The 18,644-nt window shown below is 41.1% G+C and overlaps 1 protein-coding gene across 6 annotated transcripts in view; it reads left to right on the plus strand.

Annotated features, from left to right (window-relative positions):
• The window catches only part of tmem108 (transmembrane protein 108), a 38,877-nt gene that overhangs the window by 11,181 nt on the left and 9,052 nt on the right, over positions 1-18,644 (plus strand). For 4 of the 6 annotated variants that reach the window (XM_020617483.1, XM_020617482.1, XM_020617484.1 and 1 more), the window contains one exon: positions 11,436-11,519. In XM_020617483.1, the coding sequence (XP_020473139.1) occupies positions 11,480-11,519 (40 nt within the window). In that variant the 5' untranslated portion in view covers positions 11,436-11,479. Of the gene's footprint in view, positions 1-10,925; positions 11,021-11,435; positions 11,520-18,644 lie in introns of all 6 variants that reach the window. The other 2 variants (XM_020617485.1, XM_020617486.1) reach the window with 1 other exon arrangement.

Below are 18,644 nucleotides of genomic sequence, written 5' to 3' on the forward strand. Positions count from 1 at the left end.
GAAAGAGTGGATTACACTGTTTATTGTCACATTTTTGTCCCCTGACATCTTGAAATCCATATTACAGTATTGTTCTGGAACAAGAGGATTTCCTACGTTGGTCATTTCCTGTTATGATTATCTCAGTTTCCTTAGTTGCATGCAAAGATCGAAATGTTTTTTTTTTTTTTTTTTGTTTATGTCCAGATATGGGGCAGAGAACGCCTTCTTCTCTAGTCTGAAGCTGAATGACTTCAACATCATAGACAAAAAATTTGTGTGTGCAAAAATAGAAATGTGTTTTTTTTTTTTTTTTGTTTTTTTTTTTGAGGTTGTAATGCAGTAGTTGAACATGGAAGTTCAATCTTGACCTTAGTGTCTATGCTTGACACAATCAACTCGAGCTTTTTTTCAACTGTGCAATATCAAGCAACAGTTATAAAGGTCAAATTTCTTATGTTCAGTCTGGAAAATTGTCTCATGGCACTTTTTATCTGCCAAAGACATGAGGGTCCCAGCCCCTAGGTTGGGAACCACTGTCGCTAACATAGTCTATGAAATTTCCACAGTTAGGGGCAGTACAGCACTGCTGCTAACAGTTATTTAACAATTAATAATTTTCTTGATTTAATTAAATGTTTTAGTCTATAAATGATTAGAAAACTGCTCAAAACAAATGGCCATTATAATTTCACAGTCTTAAACTAATATCTTAAAAAGTTTTGTTTTGTCTGACCACTGGCCCAAAACCTACAGATTTGCATTTTACTACTGTGTATGACAAAGACGAGCATGAAATCCACACCTTAGAACAGCTGGAACCAGGGACTGACTGCCAGTTCTGCTTAAAGCATGATTTAACAAGATGACAATATTACCAAAATAGTTGCTGATTAACTGACTGACTACCCATTACCGCTCTGACACAACTGCCACAGCAACACAGTTTGTTTTTGCCCTCAGAATGTTGAAATAAGCGCACTCGCCCTGTTACATCTGTTATGTTGATTTAAAGGGATTAAACTTGTTTTTGTTATGCCTCTATGTTGGTGGGAACCCCAGGTGTCTTTTTTTGCATTAAATAAGTCTAATCGGAGGAGGGTTTGGCTCAGGCCCGGAGGGTATGACCCTCAGTTTGTCATCTTGCACCACAACATTTTTAATCTCTCCCCCTCAAGGCGACTATAGCTTTCACACTCATGCATGATACTGTTAGATGACATGATCATTTTGACACGCAACTTAACTGTTCTTTGATATATGAGCTCATCTGGACGTGAGGGCACTTCAGTGAACCAGTGTGTGAGTCAGCGTTTCCTCTGAGGATACTGGACAAGTCTTGTGCGACCAGTAACTCTGCTCCCCTTGGAAACGGCATCACTAGGGGACTTGCAGTGAGAAGCGCTTTGACAGACGGTCCATCTGTTTAGTGTTGCAGCAGCTGAGCTATGAAGTGTGCTAACAGTGCTTCTACTCTGGGAACAAAGGCTTGTCTCACTGTATCAAAGCTCGTGTTTGCGTTCTTGCTCCCTGTGATAAAGTATTGCTGGCTTTCTTCAGCATTTTAGAAGATAAGGTGCATTCAGAGAGACCTTGTGTTGACTGTGATGCCTGTAGAGAGGCTGGAGGTTGGATGGTGGCTGATGGCACCCTGGGCATTGCTGTGCCACTGCCGTGTTATGCTATTTTGCTGTGGTGTTGCCTTGTCTGCTTGTCTCAATTTAAAAGTGCCAGCTTTTGTTGAATATTTGGATCTAAAAATACCTTTTGCTTCACCAATCAGGGTAGAGAACAGATTTTAAAAGGGAGATGTGATTGGTTGGGATGTCCCGTGGATGTTGCCAACCTTTTCTTGAGCAATAAAAGCAAATGCTCTAATACAGGAAAACAATATATTTATACATCAGAATCACAAATTATATTTGAAACAGGCAAATATACACTTTAGTCGAACCATGACAGAATTTTTTTTTTTATGATCAAATCTTCATCTAGTGGTCAGTCTGGATGGCCCCCTTTCATTGAGAGACATGTAGAAAACCTTTCATCTTGTCCATCTTTCTAGCATCTGTTAGCTTTTTTGTTTTTGCTCAAGTTTTCTTTTGTCTTTTAAATTGTGGTTAAACTTCTAGAATAGCTTCAAAGATAAAAATAAGAACATGTGATATTCAGCAAAGGTGGGTGTATATTCGCACAGAAATGATACCCTGCTGCAGTTAAGCAAAATTCAACAAATTAGTCATTCAGGCTTTAAAATAAAGAATAAAGAAATGTTGAGCATCTTGAAAAGCATAGCTGTTTTGTTCTGTAGTGGCTAGATTCAAATGCCAGGTTGCCCCAGAGGGAAGTTTGAACTCCAGCAGGTCGGCCATCACGTGTTTGACCTGCTGCAGATGGGTTGTCAGATGGAGGAGACCCACACCAGAGCTACTGGAAATGTAATGCAGTGCTAGCCTCCACTATTCAGAGATTAAAACCCTGTACACAATGATAGAAATGCACTGCTAATGAAAGGTTCTTGGACACCACACTTTTGATGATTTCTTTTGTTATATTTATGATTTTAAAAGTGAGTTAAGGACATTCTGACCTCAGTTAAATTGGATTTGGTCGGCCACAAGGGTTCGAACTCTTCTTGCATTGAGGCTGTAGAGCTAACCACTGCAGTATTCTAACATCCTGTTACTATAAAAAGGTGTCCCTGTCAGTGTATGCACACTGTATGTTATTTATCTTTTTAAATTCCTTTTCAAGCTTCCAGATTATGGAAGCTTTAAAAAGCTTCTTTGGTTGAAGGTATTCAGAGCATGAAGACCAAGTAAAGGTGACGGAACGGAAAGAGGATCATACTAAGATAAAAGCATGACATGACATTAAAGAAATGGGGAGCAATGAGACATAGGAGCTGAAGGAGAAGAAAGGCCCTGCAGCTCAAGGCTCTTCTAAAACATCAAGCCCTGTGTTAGATCCACTGTTGCTCCCTCGTTTTCAGATGCCTGCTAGACAGCCATAGACCTTTTGTTAGTCTATCATTCCCAGCCTGCCAAGAGAGAACATACAGCAACAAAAGTTTTCACCAAACACTCACCTAAACCATTTTCTCAGCTTCTTAGATACTAAATCAGGAATTTTAGTAAAAACTATATTAGTTGTGAAATCAGCTTAAAAAAATAATGCCTTTGAAGTAGTAGTAGGAGTTTGCAGAGACGTCGACACAATCTTTGATTAGGTCAAGTACTTCATCAAAGGTCTTCTAGCCTATTTTCCTGGTATAAATTTAACTCATTGACAGCCATTACATGGAAGATTATGTGCTTGTTATCCTTTGCTGTGGCCTCATTGAGCGGCACTGGTCTGATAATCAATGAAGCCGAGCAGAAGAGGTAGACTTTACATATCAATCTGTCTGTTGGCCTGACAGTTTACAGCCGCACCGTGAGATGTAACAGCCTGGAAATCATCTGGCTGTGAGACTGAAGCCAAGATGATGCACTGATTGGCTGTTTTTCCCTGGGTGTTTGAGATTTGAAGGAGAAAGGGGAAAGAAAGGTTTGTTTTCATTTTAGCAAACTGATGGTTTCTTTTAGCTGTGTAAGGTAGCATGCCCTAACATTTTAATAATTCACTTATTCTCAAAGTTGCTGGTCAGACACCTTTTGACCCGTTTTGTCTCCTATCTTGCCCAGTTTTTGAGAACAAACCATTAAGCAGTGCTTTGTTGATACAGCACCTCATTTTACACCATTAGTGCAGAATCATGAGGGAAACGGAAAAATATGTAGATAAAGAAAAAAAATGTCTATAAAGTTAAAATGTCTATCTGCCATGTTTGGATTGTGTTCAGATCATTGATTGTATAAATGATGGACATGCTGACAACTCCCAGACACACATAGATCGCCCCCTGGTGGCTGATTGTAGTATAGGTCATAAACTCTTCCTCCTCCATGTTAGTGGACAGGACATGTACTGATTTAAAAACTCAAACTACAAATCAAGTACATTTTTCTCTGAGGATTTTTGTGGTTTTGGGGGGATATTATCATGCTGATGTTTGTGTACAAGTGATCATTTTTCTGGTAAGTTTGTTTTTAACAACCTTTTTATATCATCAAATAAAAGTGTATTTCAGTTGATTTGACAGCTTTGATGGGCAGTCTGAAACATAGCCCAACTACTCGGTCGCTACTGTGCAGAATCTGGTTGCAAGATGGCAGCCGCTGTATTCATGATATTTAGGCTTCACTTTTGCATAGTGGAAGGAAGTGGTGACGCATCATCCATCTTTTATATACAGTCTATGGTTCAGACTGACAGATGCATCAAACCTCAGAGGACTCTGGCAAGTCTCATCATGCATTTATTAAGTGTGGTGAATGTAAATGTCATCCCAGGCCCCTTTCACCTGTTTTGCTGCTATGTTATATTTTGATTGTTTTACCAGTTGTGACAAGCGTAGCAGGATGTGACATACTGTAGTTTCAAGTTAGTCTTCATCATCAGCGAGCGCCTTGCAACAGCAGTCAGTCACTTAGGCAGGGGTCACATAAGGACGGAAAGAAGAAAGAGGGAGAGAATGATAGGGAGATGGAGATAGAGAGGAGGATATTTATGACTCAGACAGTGGCGAGGGTGAGCTGCATCCCAATGTCTGTTCCTTTACTGCCTGCATCAGTAACTTTCAAGAGGACTCAGCTGTGCTAGGTCTTGTGATATCTTTTTGTGATAAAGCATTTCTCATTTTTTGTGCTCAGTTTCTCTTCAACCAGTTTATTTTTCTGTTTTAGTCGATTTTGTGCTTTTCCCATTGAAAATCATCAAATGAAGCTTTTGTTTGTTGACAGTTTTGTATTTTCTATAATGGATTTTTCACTGTGGGCGGTTGTTGAACTTTGGTGCAAAATAATAAGCTTGTACTTATTAATTCTAGTCACAATTCTCCTTCGTCTGATGATGTGTCAAACTACACAGAAATTTTGGCAATAAAATTTTCCCTGAATGCTGTTGGCATGTCAGATCTGACTTCAGTGCAATACAGTGTTCCATGTGCCTGATGTTCAGTCTCATGAATATCCTCTTTTCTGCATTATCTCCTTTCCAGTGGCATAACCAGTCTGGCACAGGTTCTTCACTGGGCCTCTGTTACCTGTCTCCAAACACGACATCCGGTGTATGTTACACAGTTGCCAAATTCCCCCACCACTGATTCTAATCCCCTGTTCATTGTGTTGGACAGTCTGACCTTCCTTTGGTTTTAACGAATGCCCAGTGTGTCTGACACCTTTTTCTTACTGTGGTAAATAACATAAGAGGTGTCAGTGCTGGTCCAAGTTGACTCCATAAAAACTGACCTTGAGAATCAAGACTTGGAAGTGAGTTTGATTTGCATCATAAAATTGAGGACTTGATGTTTTAAGAGTTTCTGTTTTAAGACTTGGGTGGACTTAGGTAAACAAAATGAGAACTTGACACTTGACTTTGATTTGACTCCTTGAACTGAAATGTGGCTACCTGGAGACTGACCCAGTAAAGATTTAACTTGGGACTTGGACTCGGTTCAGATTTAGGTTCACAAAATAAGGACTACAGTAAATGGACTGCTATGAGACTCAATTCCCTAAGGAATCAAGACCCAACTACCTAAAAACCTGAACTGAGACTTGACTCAATAAAGACATCACCATTTCCATTACCAGAAGACATCAATGGAGACTTGACTTCCTTAAAGACCTGACTTCAGACTAACACTAAAGAGGGTTGCACATAGGATTTGTGGCTTGACATGGACTTGACTTGATGTGCTCTGAGGGACTTGAGATCTGACTTCAGATTTTGTCTGACAGAGTTGAAACTTGACTTGCTCCAGAAGATTTAAGACAACAATGAAATGCACACAGAGCTCATACTGTAAAACACTGAGGTGGCTGTGCAGGAAATCTAATTGGCTAGCATTTTTCTCTCTCACACACACACAAGTACTGCTTTGGCAACACTTCCTCTGATGAATTGTTGGTCGTTGGTTTGGCTGTGTGTGTTTGAGTAATGAAGAAGCTCGTGATACTGTTCCACTCCTCCTCTGTTGCCCCTGAGCACAAGTGCTGTGCTCTTCCTACGTAGGAGTTCTCCACCAAACAAGTTAGAAATTCGTTCATCCTGTGAGAGCCACAGCAGGTTTCTCCATTCTAATGTGATATGAGTATGAAGTTGAGATTCTGTTTGACAGAGGACATCAAAAAAACATCTCGGATAACTGTGATTAACAACCAGTCAGAAAAGTAGGCCCCTGCCCTGTGCTCCCTGGCTTCTACGTTAACAACTGCTGGTGAGTGCATCATCTTTAAAGATACTGTCTTGCTTTTTTCAGTACTGACATGTGCAATATGTTAACCTGGGGACTATAGCCAAGACATTGGTGTGAGCTGATGGCTTGCTCACTGAGTACATAAAATCTATCTGTATAAGCAGGATCCTGGATCATACGAGCATAAAATCCTGGAGGCAACTGTCTTGTTCACATCAACTGTTTAATACCTGGACATTTGTTTGTAGATCATCTACACACAAATACTGTCAAAGTGTTAACAATCTTGATATTTTGTCTTCGTCCATATGCCCTGTATCCTGATAAGACAAAATCACCATTTTGTTTCAGTTCAGTATTTACTCTGGCATCTTGTTGAGGTTTTCTGTTTGGAAGAGTCGTTGCACTCAAACGAATGATGTATACATCCCGTTGACATATTTTCAGTTAACACAAAGCAGTTTAGCCGTTCTTTTCATAGGTGCACATGCAAATACGTGTACATCTGTATGAACCTGTTTTCCTGTTGCTGGAGTAGGAATATTCCATATTTTTAATTCTATCAGCAAAGCTCTGATTGTTTATTTAATATAGACTTAATTCAGGGGAGCAGCAATTGAAGTCTGAGGTCTGGAGCCGTGTTACTTTAGCCCTTTATCCCGATAATGTTTTTTGGTACCAAAAACACATGTCCAGAGGCTTGAAGGAACAACATCCATAGTCACCTTAGATTAACAACATCTACCAAAGATTCAAACAATGATCCAGATATACAATGAAAGATTAAACAATAATTTTGATTTTTCAAATTACTGCTCAGTCATATTCAACTGTTGCGCATATGATTCAGTTTTTTTTTTTGTGTGTGTGTGTTTTGTTTTGTTTTTTCCAAAATGTGTCACAAATGTTTAGGCTGTGAAATACCCCCCCAACCCCGAAACCAAAAAGCAATATTTTGAAACTAATATTATGTGACCTTGCCAAGCTCATACACAGTACATACTGTACATACTGTAACTCAGTTTTTCGCATTTCCTACTGTTACATAATAAGTGAGGTGTGCCCTCTGTCATGCTGGCACTTTAATATTCTTTTAATGGCTGCTGTGTTGCTGTACTGTGAGCAGGGCCTGGAGGGGAGCGGTACCATTTATTGATAACCCACGTATCCTCAGTCTTCATGACACAGCACCAGCAACCGTTGCAACCACAACTGACAGTGACTCAGCAGTATGGTTGCCTTGAGGGATGGAAGGATTAGAAATTACCTGGAAACTGTTTCCTGTTTTGTACTGCTGGCTGCTTGCATTTAATTTAGGCCTATTGTTGCAATGAATCAATACTCGTAATCAGTCAGTGATGTGCCCTGGATGGACATTTACATTTTCAAAGCCCCAGAGTCACCGACACCGCCTTTTAACCCTCCCAGTGATGAAAAATGGTTTTATAACAGTACTGTTCATTGTTGTAATCCCCTTCCCTGCGGCACAATAAGCCACATCTTACATGATGCTAAGCAGTTGGTCACTTTGCAAGGTCACCAACATCGCATCAACACTCCCAGAGAGGTAAAGCCTCACAGCACAATCTCCACCAAGTTAGGGCCTCATCAACTGGAATACATAGACAGAGTAAGACAGAAGCCATGTTGCTAGCAGGAACTGCTTAGTAATTTCTATCAAAGTAAAAATGGACGTCCTCTCTGTGGGTGTGCCTCCTGGGTTGCTCAGGGAAGTTGTTTTTTTGCAAACTTGAGATGGAGTTGAACTCTCTGAGATCACATCAAGCCTGTGCTCTGACGCAGTGAAGTCACTGATGTAACCAGCTTTTTATACAGCAAAACATAAAGTTAACACATGATCTTGCTGTAAATGCTGAAAAGTGAAAGAGAATCTTTTTAATGAATGACTTTCAAAAAATACATCACTAATGCAGAGGTAGTGTTGCAGCTTCAAAGGCCAGTTCTCTTGGTCTTTATGCCTCACTGTATTTCGCTGCATGTATCTGTTCATTTTCTTTTTCATACTTCACCTCTTTTTATTCTGTACCTGCTCCCTCAGACGCTAGCAGGCACAAAGCTCTTTCTGGTTCAAAACAAGATCAACCAAAGCATTAGAGTATGGCGTCACACTGGAGGGAGAAAAACATCAGTTACTGTAGAACAGGTTTGATAGGATGTCCAGTTATCAGATGACTGTAACACAACATTGTAGTTCACACTGCTGCTGTTGACTCCCACACTTTATCTCCCTTCTCCTCTCATTATGGAAAAGCTCTCAGGCTTCACCCACAGTGGGCAAGCAGCCAGCCTGCTGCCACAGCCCTTACACACAACCGCAGAATAGAGGGAAGTCCAAAATTAAAAACATTGTTATCCCTGTAGTGGTGGCCATGGGGGAGATGGAGTGACAGGTTTATTTTATTGCGCCATCTTGGTTGACCTTGGGTTTGGTCTCTAGTCTACGCCCACTCCTGACGCACTATTCAGAGCTGCAGTCTGGGACATTCGATGACCAGGGCTTGTCAGCAGGACTGCAAACACAAAGCCAGAAACAAGGATTGTTGCTGCATTGTTACTGGATTAGTTCTGTAATTTCAGATATCTTCCTTTTTCCCCAATTTTGTTTGAGCCCCAAAATGTTCTTATGAATGAATTTGAAAACAATGTACTATGAGGGTTGCTATGGTGATAGCTGCCATCTGTGGGCACATCAGTTGCCATGCAACTTTTTTCCTCTCTAGTAGAAACCTAGGCTGCTATGTGCAAACTCTGTTAATGCATTTTTACCTGTGAAAATGTGTGTTACAAGAGCTACTGTTGATCTCTGGTGCACTTTCCTGTTTGATTCTTGTGGGCAGAGGAAGATTTTTTTTTTTCCCACCTTCTCTTAGTCTGGAATCCCCAGTTCCATATATACTGCAGTCCCTGTCACTGCTGCTAACACTGTTGCTGACTTGGAGAGGATCTGGATGTCTGTTGAACCTCTTGGACACACTGAGCAGCCTTCTTTTCACTTTCCAGTGGGAACCTTCATGACTGAACATAAGTCCCTCCCATCCAGATCTTACTGGGCATTCAGACCAAAAACATCACTGCATTAAAAACAGTATAAGGGGCTGCATTGGTGGGATCATGTTGTTGTCTTAGGTAGAAGTGAGACCATGAATTATACAGCCCTGGAAGCAGTGTTGTAGCACTCAAGTCCTGATTATCAGGACTAGTGACTCAACTTGGACTTGAGCACTGATGACTCGAACTTGGACTCGGACTCGCATATTGACTGCGTTTGGACTCGCAAGTTGGAGACTGACTTTTTTTTGTAATAAACCATAATTATTTGGCATAAGATATTGATGTTAAAACCTGTTCACCCACACTGTGCTGTATCTAGCACACTTCCATCGAAGCGTACTGGTTTCTGCAGTAGTGGACAAGTGTTTACACTGCAGAAACAAGACTGCCAGCAGTCACCAGTGAACTCCTCATCCTGCTGGGGATTTCATAGTGTTATCTATTGCCTGCATATAAGCACAGAATTGAACTCAGCAATTTTTGTCTTTTGTTAATACAGCTTGTCTTCCTTTCTCAACAAAACCCTGCTCTGCTCTTTAATAACAAGTATAAATGAAGTAGTCCCTGTCACCATCGTTTCTCCCCTCACCCTCCTTCCCCTAGCTTCACCCTTTGTACCCCTTAAATTAAAGAATGCGTCTATGAACCTGTACTAGCCTAGCAGTGTTCATGGGGTGTAATCACCATGTAGAGGCTTGATCGCTCTCTTGCTCCCTTTACACTGTGCCGATGAGCTCATTAGGCCAGGAACATGACTACAGAGTTTAAGTCGTAGCTAGTAACTCTCTTCAGATGTGACGCCGAGAAAAACTCATTTTCTGCTTCTACTACTGTATTCTTGCAGCCTCATCTCTTTTGCAATTACCTGGACTGTATTACGACTGAGCCCACACCATTAAAGTCAGAGCTGTGAGTTAAGTGCAGCTAAGCAGTGAGCATCTCAGTTTTCTTTTTCTAAACACTTAGAACAAGAACAAAATTGTGCGCATATGTCATCCAAGTGTGTCTTGACAGCCAATGTAGTTGCTTATTTTCCACCATTGTTGTCATACTTTGTTTCTCTGTAAATGGAAAGTGGAAGAGTGTTTTTTCAATGTGTCAGTCAGGAGAGAGAGCCATAGATAGATGGCAGCCATGGCTGTAGCCACTGAGAAGCTCCACTGGAGCAGTTGGAATTAAGGGCCTTGCTCGAGGGCACCACAGTGGTGTTACTAAGGGCAGGGCAAGCAGTGCTTTGTCACTTTGCCTGTCTGAGGACTGAACCAGTGACCCTGCAGTCACAAGCTCACTTCTCTAACCTTTAGGCTGCCCACTGTTCCCTTGCTTGTTTAATAATGTTGTAATTTATCTTATTTAATTTGCTGTTAGTGACCAGTTTAGTTTTCTTGCTATCTTTTTGCATTTTTATAGATACTGTATCTAGCTAGCTAGATGATTAAACAGTTGTCGCAGTGGCAGAATAAAAGCAGGATGACTCGGATGTAGTGTGTTGTCTTATGTCCAGAGCAGGGCTACACTTATGAGAAATGAAAACTTGCTTTTGTTGTCTGTCCCTCTCATGCATCTCCCACAGAAACGTAGGTTGCCTCATTCTGGGGGGCACAAATCCAAGTTCACACGTGACACCCACAACGCATTACTCATGCAGGTAGAGTGAAGGTTGCTTTGGTGAGTGTGTGCATATGTTCGAGTACTTCTTTACAAGTGTGCATGTGTGTTGCCCAAGGGCATTTCAACAGAGGGAGTCAACACTCACATACACACACCAGGGGTAAAAGAAGATGTGTGTGCAGCCTTTTATTTAGCAGAAGTAAATCATTCTCCTAAAGAGCACCGTCGGGTACATGTCTCACTGATACACACATAGTGGCTCTCTCAGAACACGGCTTACTGGTCAATGTTTAATGCCCTGTAATTGGTTTTACTGACCAGCAGCCTGCAGGATGCCAACGCTGATCTGAAGCCTAGTAGCTGAGGCCAACCACCACTGCAGGTGTTCTTGGTCTTTTATTAGGAAATATGTAATTATGAAATGTGTCGTTCATTAATTCATCATACCTCTCTCTTTTGCTGCCTCTTATAGAGAACCATGAGCACTGTGGAGGACGAGCCCGATCACATGATACCATGAAGACAAGCCTGCAGGTCCTGCGCTGCCAGCTGCTGAGTAAGTGGACCCAAGGGGGGGGGGGGGCAGGGGACTGGGTGTGCTAGCATGCCAGTGGGCATTGTATAAGAAAATCAGATGTTGCTGTTAAAGTTTTAAAGTCTTGTTATCATCATACAAATGGCAATCTAGCAGCACAGAACTCAGACCTCATGAAATTTTCATTGGTATATTAACCAAAAAACTTTGCACTTGTGAGAAATAAGAACCGCATTTGGTTCATTATTATTATTTATGAACAGCAGGTACTGAATATATGGAACTCTTGTGTAAAATATGATGTAAAATATTTTGCTCAGTGTCGGCATTTCATGCAAGGATTTTACAGTTGGTTGTGGGCGCTTTTTGATGCTTTTTCTAACTACACATTTTGCTTCTCATGCTGGCCTATCTGCACATGAATTAAACATCATTCTATTATTGGCGGAGGCCCTATTGAATGCCTTCAGGGAATCACTGTTTTCAGACATCAGAAACTGTACATACAGTGCTGTATCCCATTGTTATAAGAGGGTGCTTTCAAGGACTCAGAGGACAGGATCAAGGCTCTGGGAGTGGATGTACAAAGCTGTGGCAGGCTACCAGTGGAGAATGTCGCATGAATATGGAACGTAGGGGTCACAGTGCGGCTCACCGGGCTCCTGAGTGGTTCACTAAACAGGCTGATGATATCTGGTATGCACCCCAAAGCTCCACCTTAGGGCAGCAGAGCCAAAGGCAGTCTCTGACAAATCTGCCTCAGGCCCTCAGAAGTGATAAACGTGGCCTGGACGGCTGTGAGTATGGATGCATTATGAGACAATGAGTCCCTGGGCACAGACATGTAAAAGGTCTGTACTTCTCCTACATATCTAGAAGCAAGTCAGCACAGTCAGTTTGTTTTCTTGTGGTTGTTTTTGTCCATTTGTATCTCTGTGTAACTTTGTCTTCTTTTTTTAACCCATTTTGTGTTAATTTTGAACCTATTCTTGTTTTTTTTAGTTGTTTTGCATCTTTTTGTGTGTGTGTGTGTGTCATTTGGCATATGTTTGTACCTGTCTTGTGGGTCTTTTTTCCTTTCTGTCTCGTTTTTTAGTCATTTTGTGTCTTTTTTTGTAGTGGTATTGGCTCTCATGTAGTTATTTTGCATCAATATTTTTTTTTGTTTTGTGGCTTTTTGTAGTAGTTTTGGGATCACTTGTTTGACTTTCCATCAGAAGGGTTAATAGTCCCCTCATGGGTCTCTAATGAAGGGCCCTCCAGGCCCCTGGACCTGCGCCTGGTAGCCCATTCAGTAACGCATCTGTGGCTGTGATGGATTTAAGCTTTAAGCTGTAGCAGAGGTGGAATGAGGTCACTTTGCAATAGTTTAATCTAAAAAGGGGAAGTCTGAGTCTAAGCTGCACTCTAGCTTTTTATACAGTTGATACTAAAACCATATTTTGAAGCCTCTCTTTTTTTGGCTAGTGCTCCTCATGAATCCTGACTTTGATAGCATAATGCTCCCTCTTGCTTGTTCGCTTTCTCACCTCCATCAGCGTTGCATTTTTATGGTGTGCAGAGCTGAGAGGCTGACCTGAGATCTCTGTCTCTGTGCTGTGCAGTGACATTTATCATTTCTCTCCATGGACCAGCCATCTGCAGGATACAGATGTGTCTGAACATCCTCAGGCCTGCAGGCAAGAGACAAGATGTTGCAGAAAGAAGAGAACTAAGACGGATGTTCCTGCATCATAGCAGGCTTCATTTTCTTCTGATTGCCCTCTGTGCAGCTTGTGCTCCTCTGTCTTCTGCATTTTCTGATTTCCAACCTTGTCATTGCTCTTAACTTACTGTATGTGGTGTTGTGATGACATAATGCACCTGAATAAAAGGAGAATGCTTACCAATTTTTTTCTAGCTAATTATCTTAAACTTGATTATAATAAAAATATTAAAAGATTGGAGCACTGGTTGGTACGAAATTTAAATGAGTACACAAGGACTAAGTTTTGAATGGTTAGAATGTGTTGTTGCAAGAGTGTGACAACTTTTTAGCTTGTAAAAATGTTAAAATTCTTTGTCTGTGGCTGTAATGGATTTGTATAACTGCAGGCCTGCAAGTTAGTCTGCTCCCCAAATTCCAAAAAACTTCCTGTTTAATGTTTCTCCTTCCTGTCAGATATACGGTCACTGTCGGCTGCTATAGCTAAAACTTTATCTGAGTAAACAGCCCAAGAACTCCTCGTTGTTCGCCCTCTGCCTGATTCCCAGATAAACATGTTCAATGCTGTTGTAACCTGACAAACAATTTGCGGAGCATTCAAACAGGAAGTCATTATCCTGTTAAGAAAGCTTTCCTTCTTATCGCAGTGCTCACATCTGTAGAGCCCTCCCTGCTCCGCTCTACCTCTCCACCACTCCGCCCAGCCAACCCTCGTCCCAGCAGCCCACAGGATGTGCCTTATCTGTCTGTTTCCCCCTGCGGGACAGACACTTTGCTGGAGTGACAGACGAACACACCCAGGAGCAAACCAAAGGAATTTGTCTGGTTTTATGCTACTCTAAAGATGGCGCTCTTTTCATACACCCATATGTTATAACATGAGAACGAATGTCTCTACATTTCCTTGACTAGTCAGGTAAACACTGTGAGTGATAAATTGTAAATGAGAAAGGGTTGCATTCATGAAAGATGAATTGAACAGTTGTAAGGATTTAACTAACTGTTTCTGCTTGGAGATTAAACTTATTCCAGAAGCACAAAAATTATGACCCCAGCAAAATGTGGTGTTGTCTTGTCCACAGACAGTACCGCGTAGAAAAAAATCATTCCATTACATCGGCCATTTTATCTAATTTCTCTGAAGTACAGGTGATTCAGTTTGCTACTAAACTGTTTTTCTTATGACTTGACCGTGGACCTTAGAAGTGAAGTAAATTATGTTCTTAGTCATTTCAACAAGCACAGTAACATTAACAAACAACTGTGAATAAGGTCAAATTAACCAAAAAAGGCTATTCACTTAGTGCTCAGTTTAAGTATCTGATTCTTTAGTCAGTCAACAATAACCGCTTTACTAGCCTGTTGTCGTACGAATGATTCATCTCTTGGCAGGTGCATTTGTGTGTTTGTGTGGAAATAGATATGAGAAGAGTGTTTTACAGCTACAAAACTGATTCACAGAAGCAAAATTATTTTTGAACAAGCATCATTTCACACATTTCAAAATGAGTCAGTTTAGATTCCAGGGAGTTTGAAGAAGGCGTATGAATGTTGAAGAGCAATAGGAGGCGTTATGGTATGGGAGGAGGTGGAGGAATAGTAAGACAAGTAATAGCAGTAACACTATGGTAGAAGGTTTTTTTTATAACATTTATTTATCCAGGGAAGTTTTACAGCAGTGCTCCTGTTTTACATGCACACCAGGGGCGGATCTAGAAAGTTTTGGATGGGGTGGCCAGGCTGGGGACAGACTGAGAGAGGAGTGGCACATTTGAAAAACATGTAAAAAGTAAATTAAACCCCTAGTTCTATGAAATAATAAGCCATACAGTATGAGACACACACACACACACACAGTGCTTTTTAAAAAAAAATGAACTATGGCTGCACTCCATATTCACTTCTGATCGGGAACATCGCTGCTGCATGCTTGATATAAAATAAAGCTAATCTGACCAATGTCAATTTTTATTGTATTTAAGACAATTTGTCATCTTTCATTTTTCATTCATTATTATTGACGAGAATCACATTTTGACTCTAGCAGGAGTCACCGATCAGTTTCTGGGGGTGCCACCCCTGGCCACCCTCTGGTTCCACCCATGATTCACATCTGGACGTTGAAGAGTACAATGGCAGTTTTATAGTAGTTGGACTAATAGTAGCAGCTGTACTGGTACAAGTATTAGTAGTACTGTAGTAGACCTGTTGGCAGTGGTAATGGTGACAGAAGGGCAGTGGGTCCGCTGAAGTCCTTCGGGGCTAACAGCATTCTGTCCAATTCAGTTCAATTCAGTTTTATTTGTATAGTGCCACATCACAACAAAAGTAATCCCAGGACACTTTACAAGGTAAGGTCAAGACCTTACTATTATTATTATAACTGATCTCGCCAGCAGTTAGTGAGGCAGCTCCTATCAGGCTGCTGATAAAAGGTTTAGTCCTGAAGCCGACAGATCTGATCTGGTTCTGCGGCTCTCTCTGCCAGCACATCAAAGCTTAAAATTAAATGCTTGGACTACCTTCAACAAAACTTGCCATTTAAGGTTTATGATTACTTTGATTTGGGTCTGTCAGCCTTTATCCTCAAAGGTGAGATATGGATTCATTTTGTATTAAGGGCACAGAGCCATGGTGTGTGTGTCTCATTGGTATTCTGATGAGCACAGTAGATAAAGCCTTCTTCGTTTGTCCAGAGGGATTTTTGGGGAATCCCATGGAGGTTTGACTCCTGCTGTGTAGCGGTTGTGATTATCATAAACGAGGCTAAATGTGATCCACAGAGAGGCAGCCGGATGCTGGGGAGGGCATCCTTAATTACTGGTTATGGTTCTGTGTCCTAGGGTATCCAAAGTAGCACCAAGTTTATCCCATTAGACAATGAAGTGGACACTGACATTTCTTTTAGATCTTGCATATTTACATCTCAGGTTAATGATTCATTTAGAGCAACCTAGAATGAGAACACAGGCAGAGGGTCTGTGTCTTGCTCAAAGGCATTTTGACGTGGTTATTTATTGACATGCTATTTTCATCCTTGCTCTCTTATATATAGATGAATGTTTTTCATCTGTATTATTTTTTTTATTTGACTGCCTGCTTGTCTAATTTTAGGTAAGAGTCTGTGGACAGTGCATGTAATCATGAAAATGTCAAAAGGAACAGAAGTGAAACTTGCTATACAGCTGGCCCTTGGTAAAGTGTTTCATATGTTCTAACAAGGCAGTTACAGTGACACCTTGTGATCATTTATAAAACTGTAAATGTGCAAATAATTTGCATGCATGTGGTCCCACATACGTGCAGCTACAAACATGGAGTGTTCAGTATATTTAGGAGTCTCAGGTGTTGTCAGATTTCTGTCACAACTGAATACCATGACCTGTCCACAGACATTAACCTTTACAACAACTTAATTTAATTATTGACATTTCTTTGGTATCTATTTGTTTGGTTTTTAACTTTGAGTATATAACAAATATGTTTATTTGACAACCACAGTGTACACTGATAAACAACTGTAATTAATTTATTAAATTAAAGGGCTATTTTTTCATCTGTGGTCCCTGAAAACATTATTAGATATTTTATAAGCCCGCAGAGCATTAATAAATCAAGGACATTACTGTTGGTAAACATATCCTACAGGATATCTTTATGCCAATTTATCAGGTATTAATCTTTAATACAGGTTTTATCATTGTATTGCCTTTATTTATTCAAATGACCTTGGACAGATTCTCATTTTGTTCACTATTGTTCTTGTATTCTTCATCATGCTGCCTGACCTGGGAGATGACAGGGCAGTAACGGTTCATAAGAACAGCCTGATGAACCATCGCGACTCTTACTGATGGATGATTTTGCTGCATCTATTTTTGGCTCCCTGTAGAGCCTCCTTTTGTAATAGTGACACAGCCAGCTGTCCACTGATGATGCGGCACAACCAGCACTCGCCCCATTGGCAGGTTGTCACTGTACATGTTGGAGCCACATCAGTCTTCATCGCACATAGCACGGGTGAAAAGGATAAATATCCCTACCTCAGTGGCAAGTAGCCTCCCCTCAGGATTGATCACACAGGCAGGCTGGGGCATACACACCGATAGCCTGCACACCCTACACTAAGTCCTCCAGTATGATTGATTAGGCTGGGAGATTCATGATGCAGTGGGGCTCAGCAATACTAGTCCTCTGGAATGTGGTCTTGGCTTATGAGCGGATCGGCAAAAACATAATGCAGAATTTCATCAGCAGGAGTAAATGATATGTTGTTTTCCATCACACAAGTGTAACTTCGGGGTGTGTGACAGCCACTCTGGCCCCCATCCCCTGATACAGAGTCTAGTAGTGAATGATTGGTGAGACAAAATGTGTGCAGGATCCTGCCTCGTAACATGATTTATTGATGTTCCCGATGGCATCACTTCACCAAATGTCACTGGCTTCCCATACATTCAAATGAGCCCTATTTCAGCATGTTTGCTGCATAAATTGCCCCTCCCTCCATAAACCCTGAGTTTAGTTAAGGAAAATCAGGCTGATGCTATTAGTCAAATAAATGAAGGCATAATCTCTATGATCAGCAACAGGTTGGTGTGAGTGGTCACAGTATCACCTGTGTGTCATCCAGCACTCCAACAAAGCAGTCAAAGGACAAGTTGAAATACCTTCAATGTCACAGTTAAAGTCTAATTACACTAGTTTTGGTGGGTTTTGTCCTATTGTAAGTAAAGACTCCGAGAATTCTTGTTGTTTATCTTCTCACTTCTTGTGTCATCACAGCTGAAAATGGTCTGACTCTTTTTGTGCAGTGTGTCGGGGCAAAAACAGCCAACAGGCGCAGTGCTGGAGAAACTCATGCTAAGCAGACACGTGTTGCTGAGCAAGGCAAATGTTTCAATAAGTGCCTCCTGTATTCCCATATCTCTCATGTCTTATTTTCCTTTGAGAGTCTTTTTGCATGTATCTAATTCAACCTGTTTGCTTTTGTCTTATCGCTGATGAAGCACCCACACATTTCCCGCTCTTACTCTGCACATCTATGGCCTCTCATCACATTTTCCCACCCTGTCTGACCTCCCTGTTCTGTCCCTTTTCCATCCAATTCTCTCATGTTCTTCCCAGCTCAGTAATGGATGTTTATAAGGCTCTGTTCTCTTCTCTGGCTTTTTCAGTCATTTCTCTTGTTAAGTCATTCCCTGTGACTCCCTGCACTCAATTCGCCAATATAACAAACACTATATAAAATGATTAATATACTGTAGACAGCTGAGGATGCGCTCGCAGCACAGGGGTGGAAAACATGTTGCCGTGCTCTCAGGATATTTTCAGTTGATTGCAATTAATATATAGACATAAGAGCCCGATAATAACAATCTAAAGGCCAGTCTTATCCTCACGGCGCATTCAATAGTGATGAATACATGGCCGGTCAAATG

The sequence above is a fragment of the Monopterus albus genome, unplaced genomic scaffold (genome assembly GCF_001952655.1).
Source record: "Monopterus albus unplaced genomic scaffold, M_albus_1.0 scaffold190.1, whole genome shotgun sequence".
Lineage (NCBI taxonomy): Eukaryota > Metazoa > Chordata > Actinopteri > Synbranchiformes > Synbranchidae > Monopterus > Monopterus albus.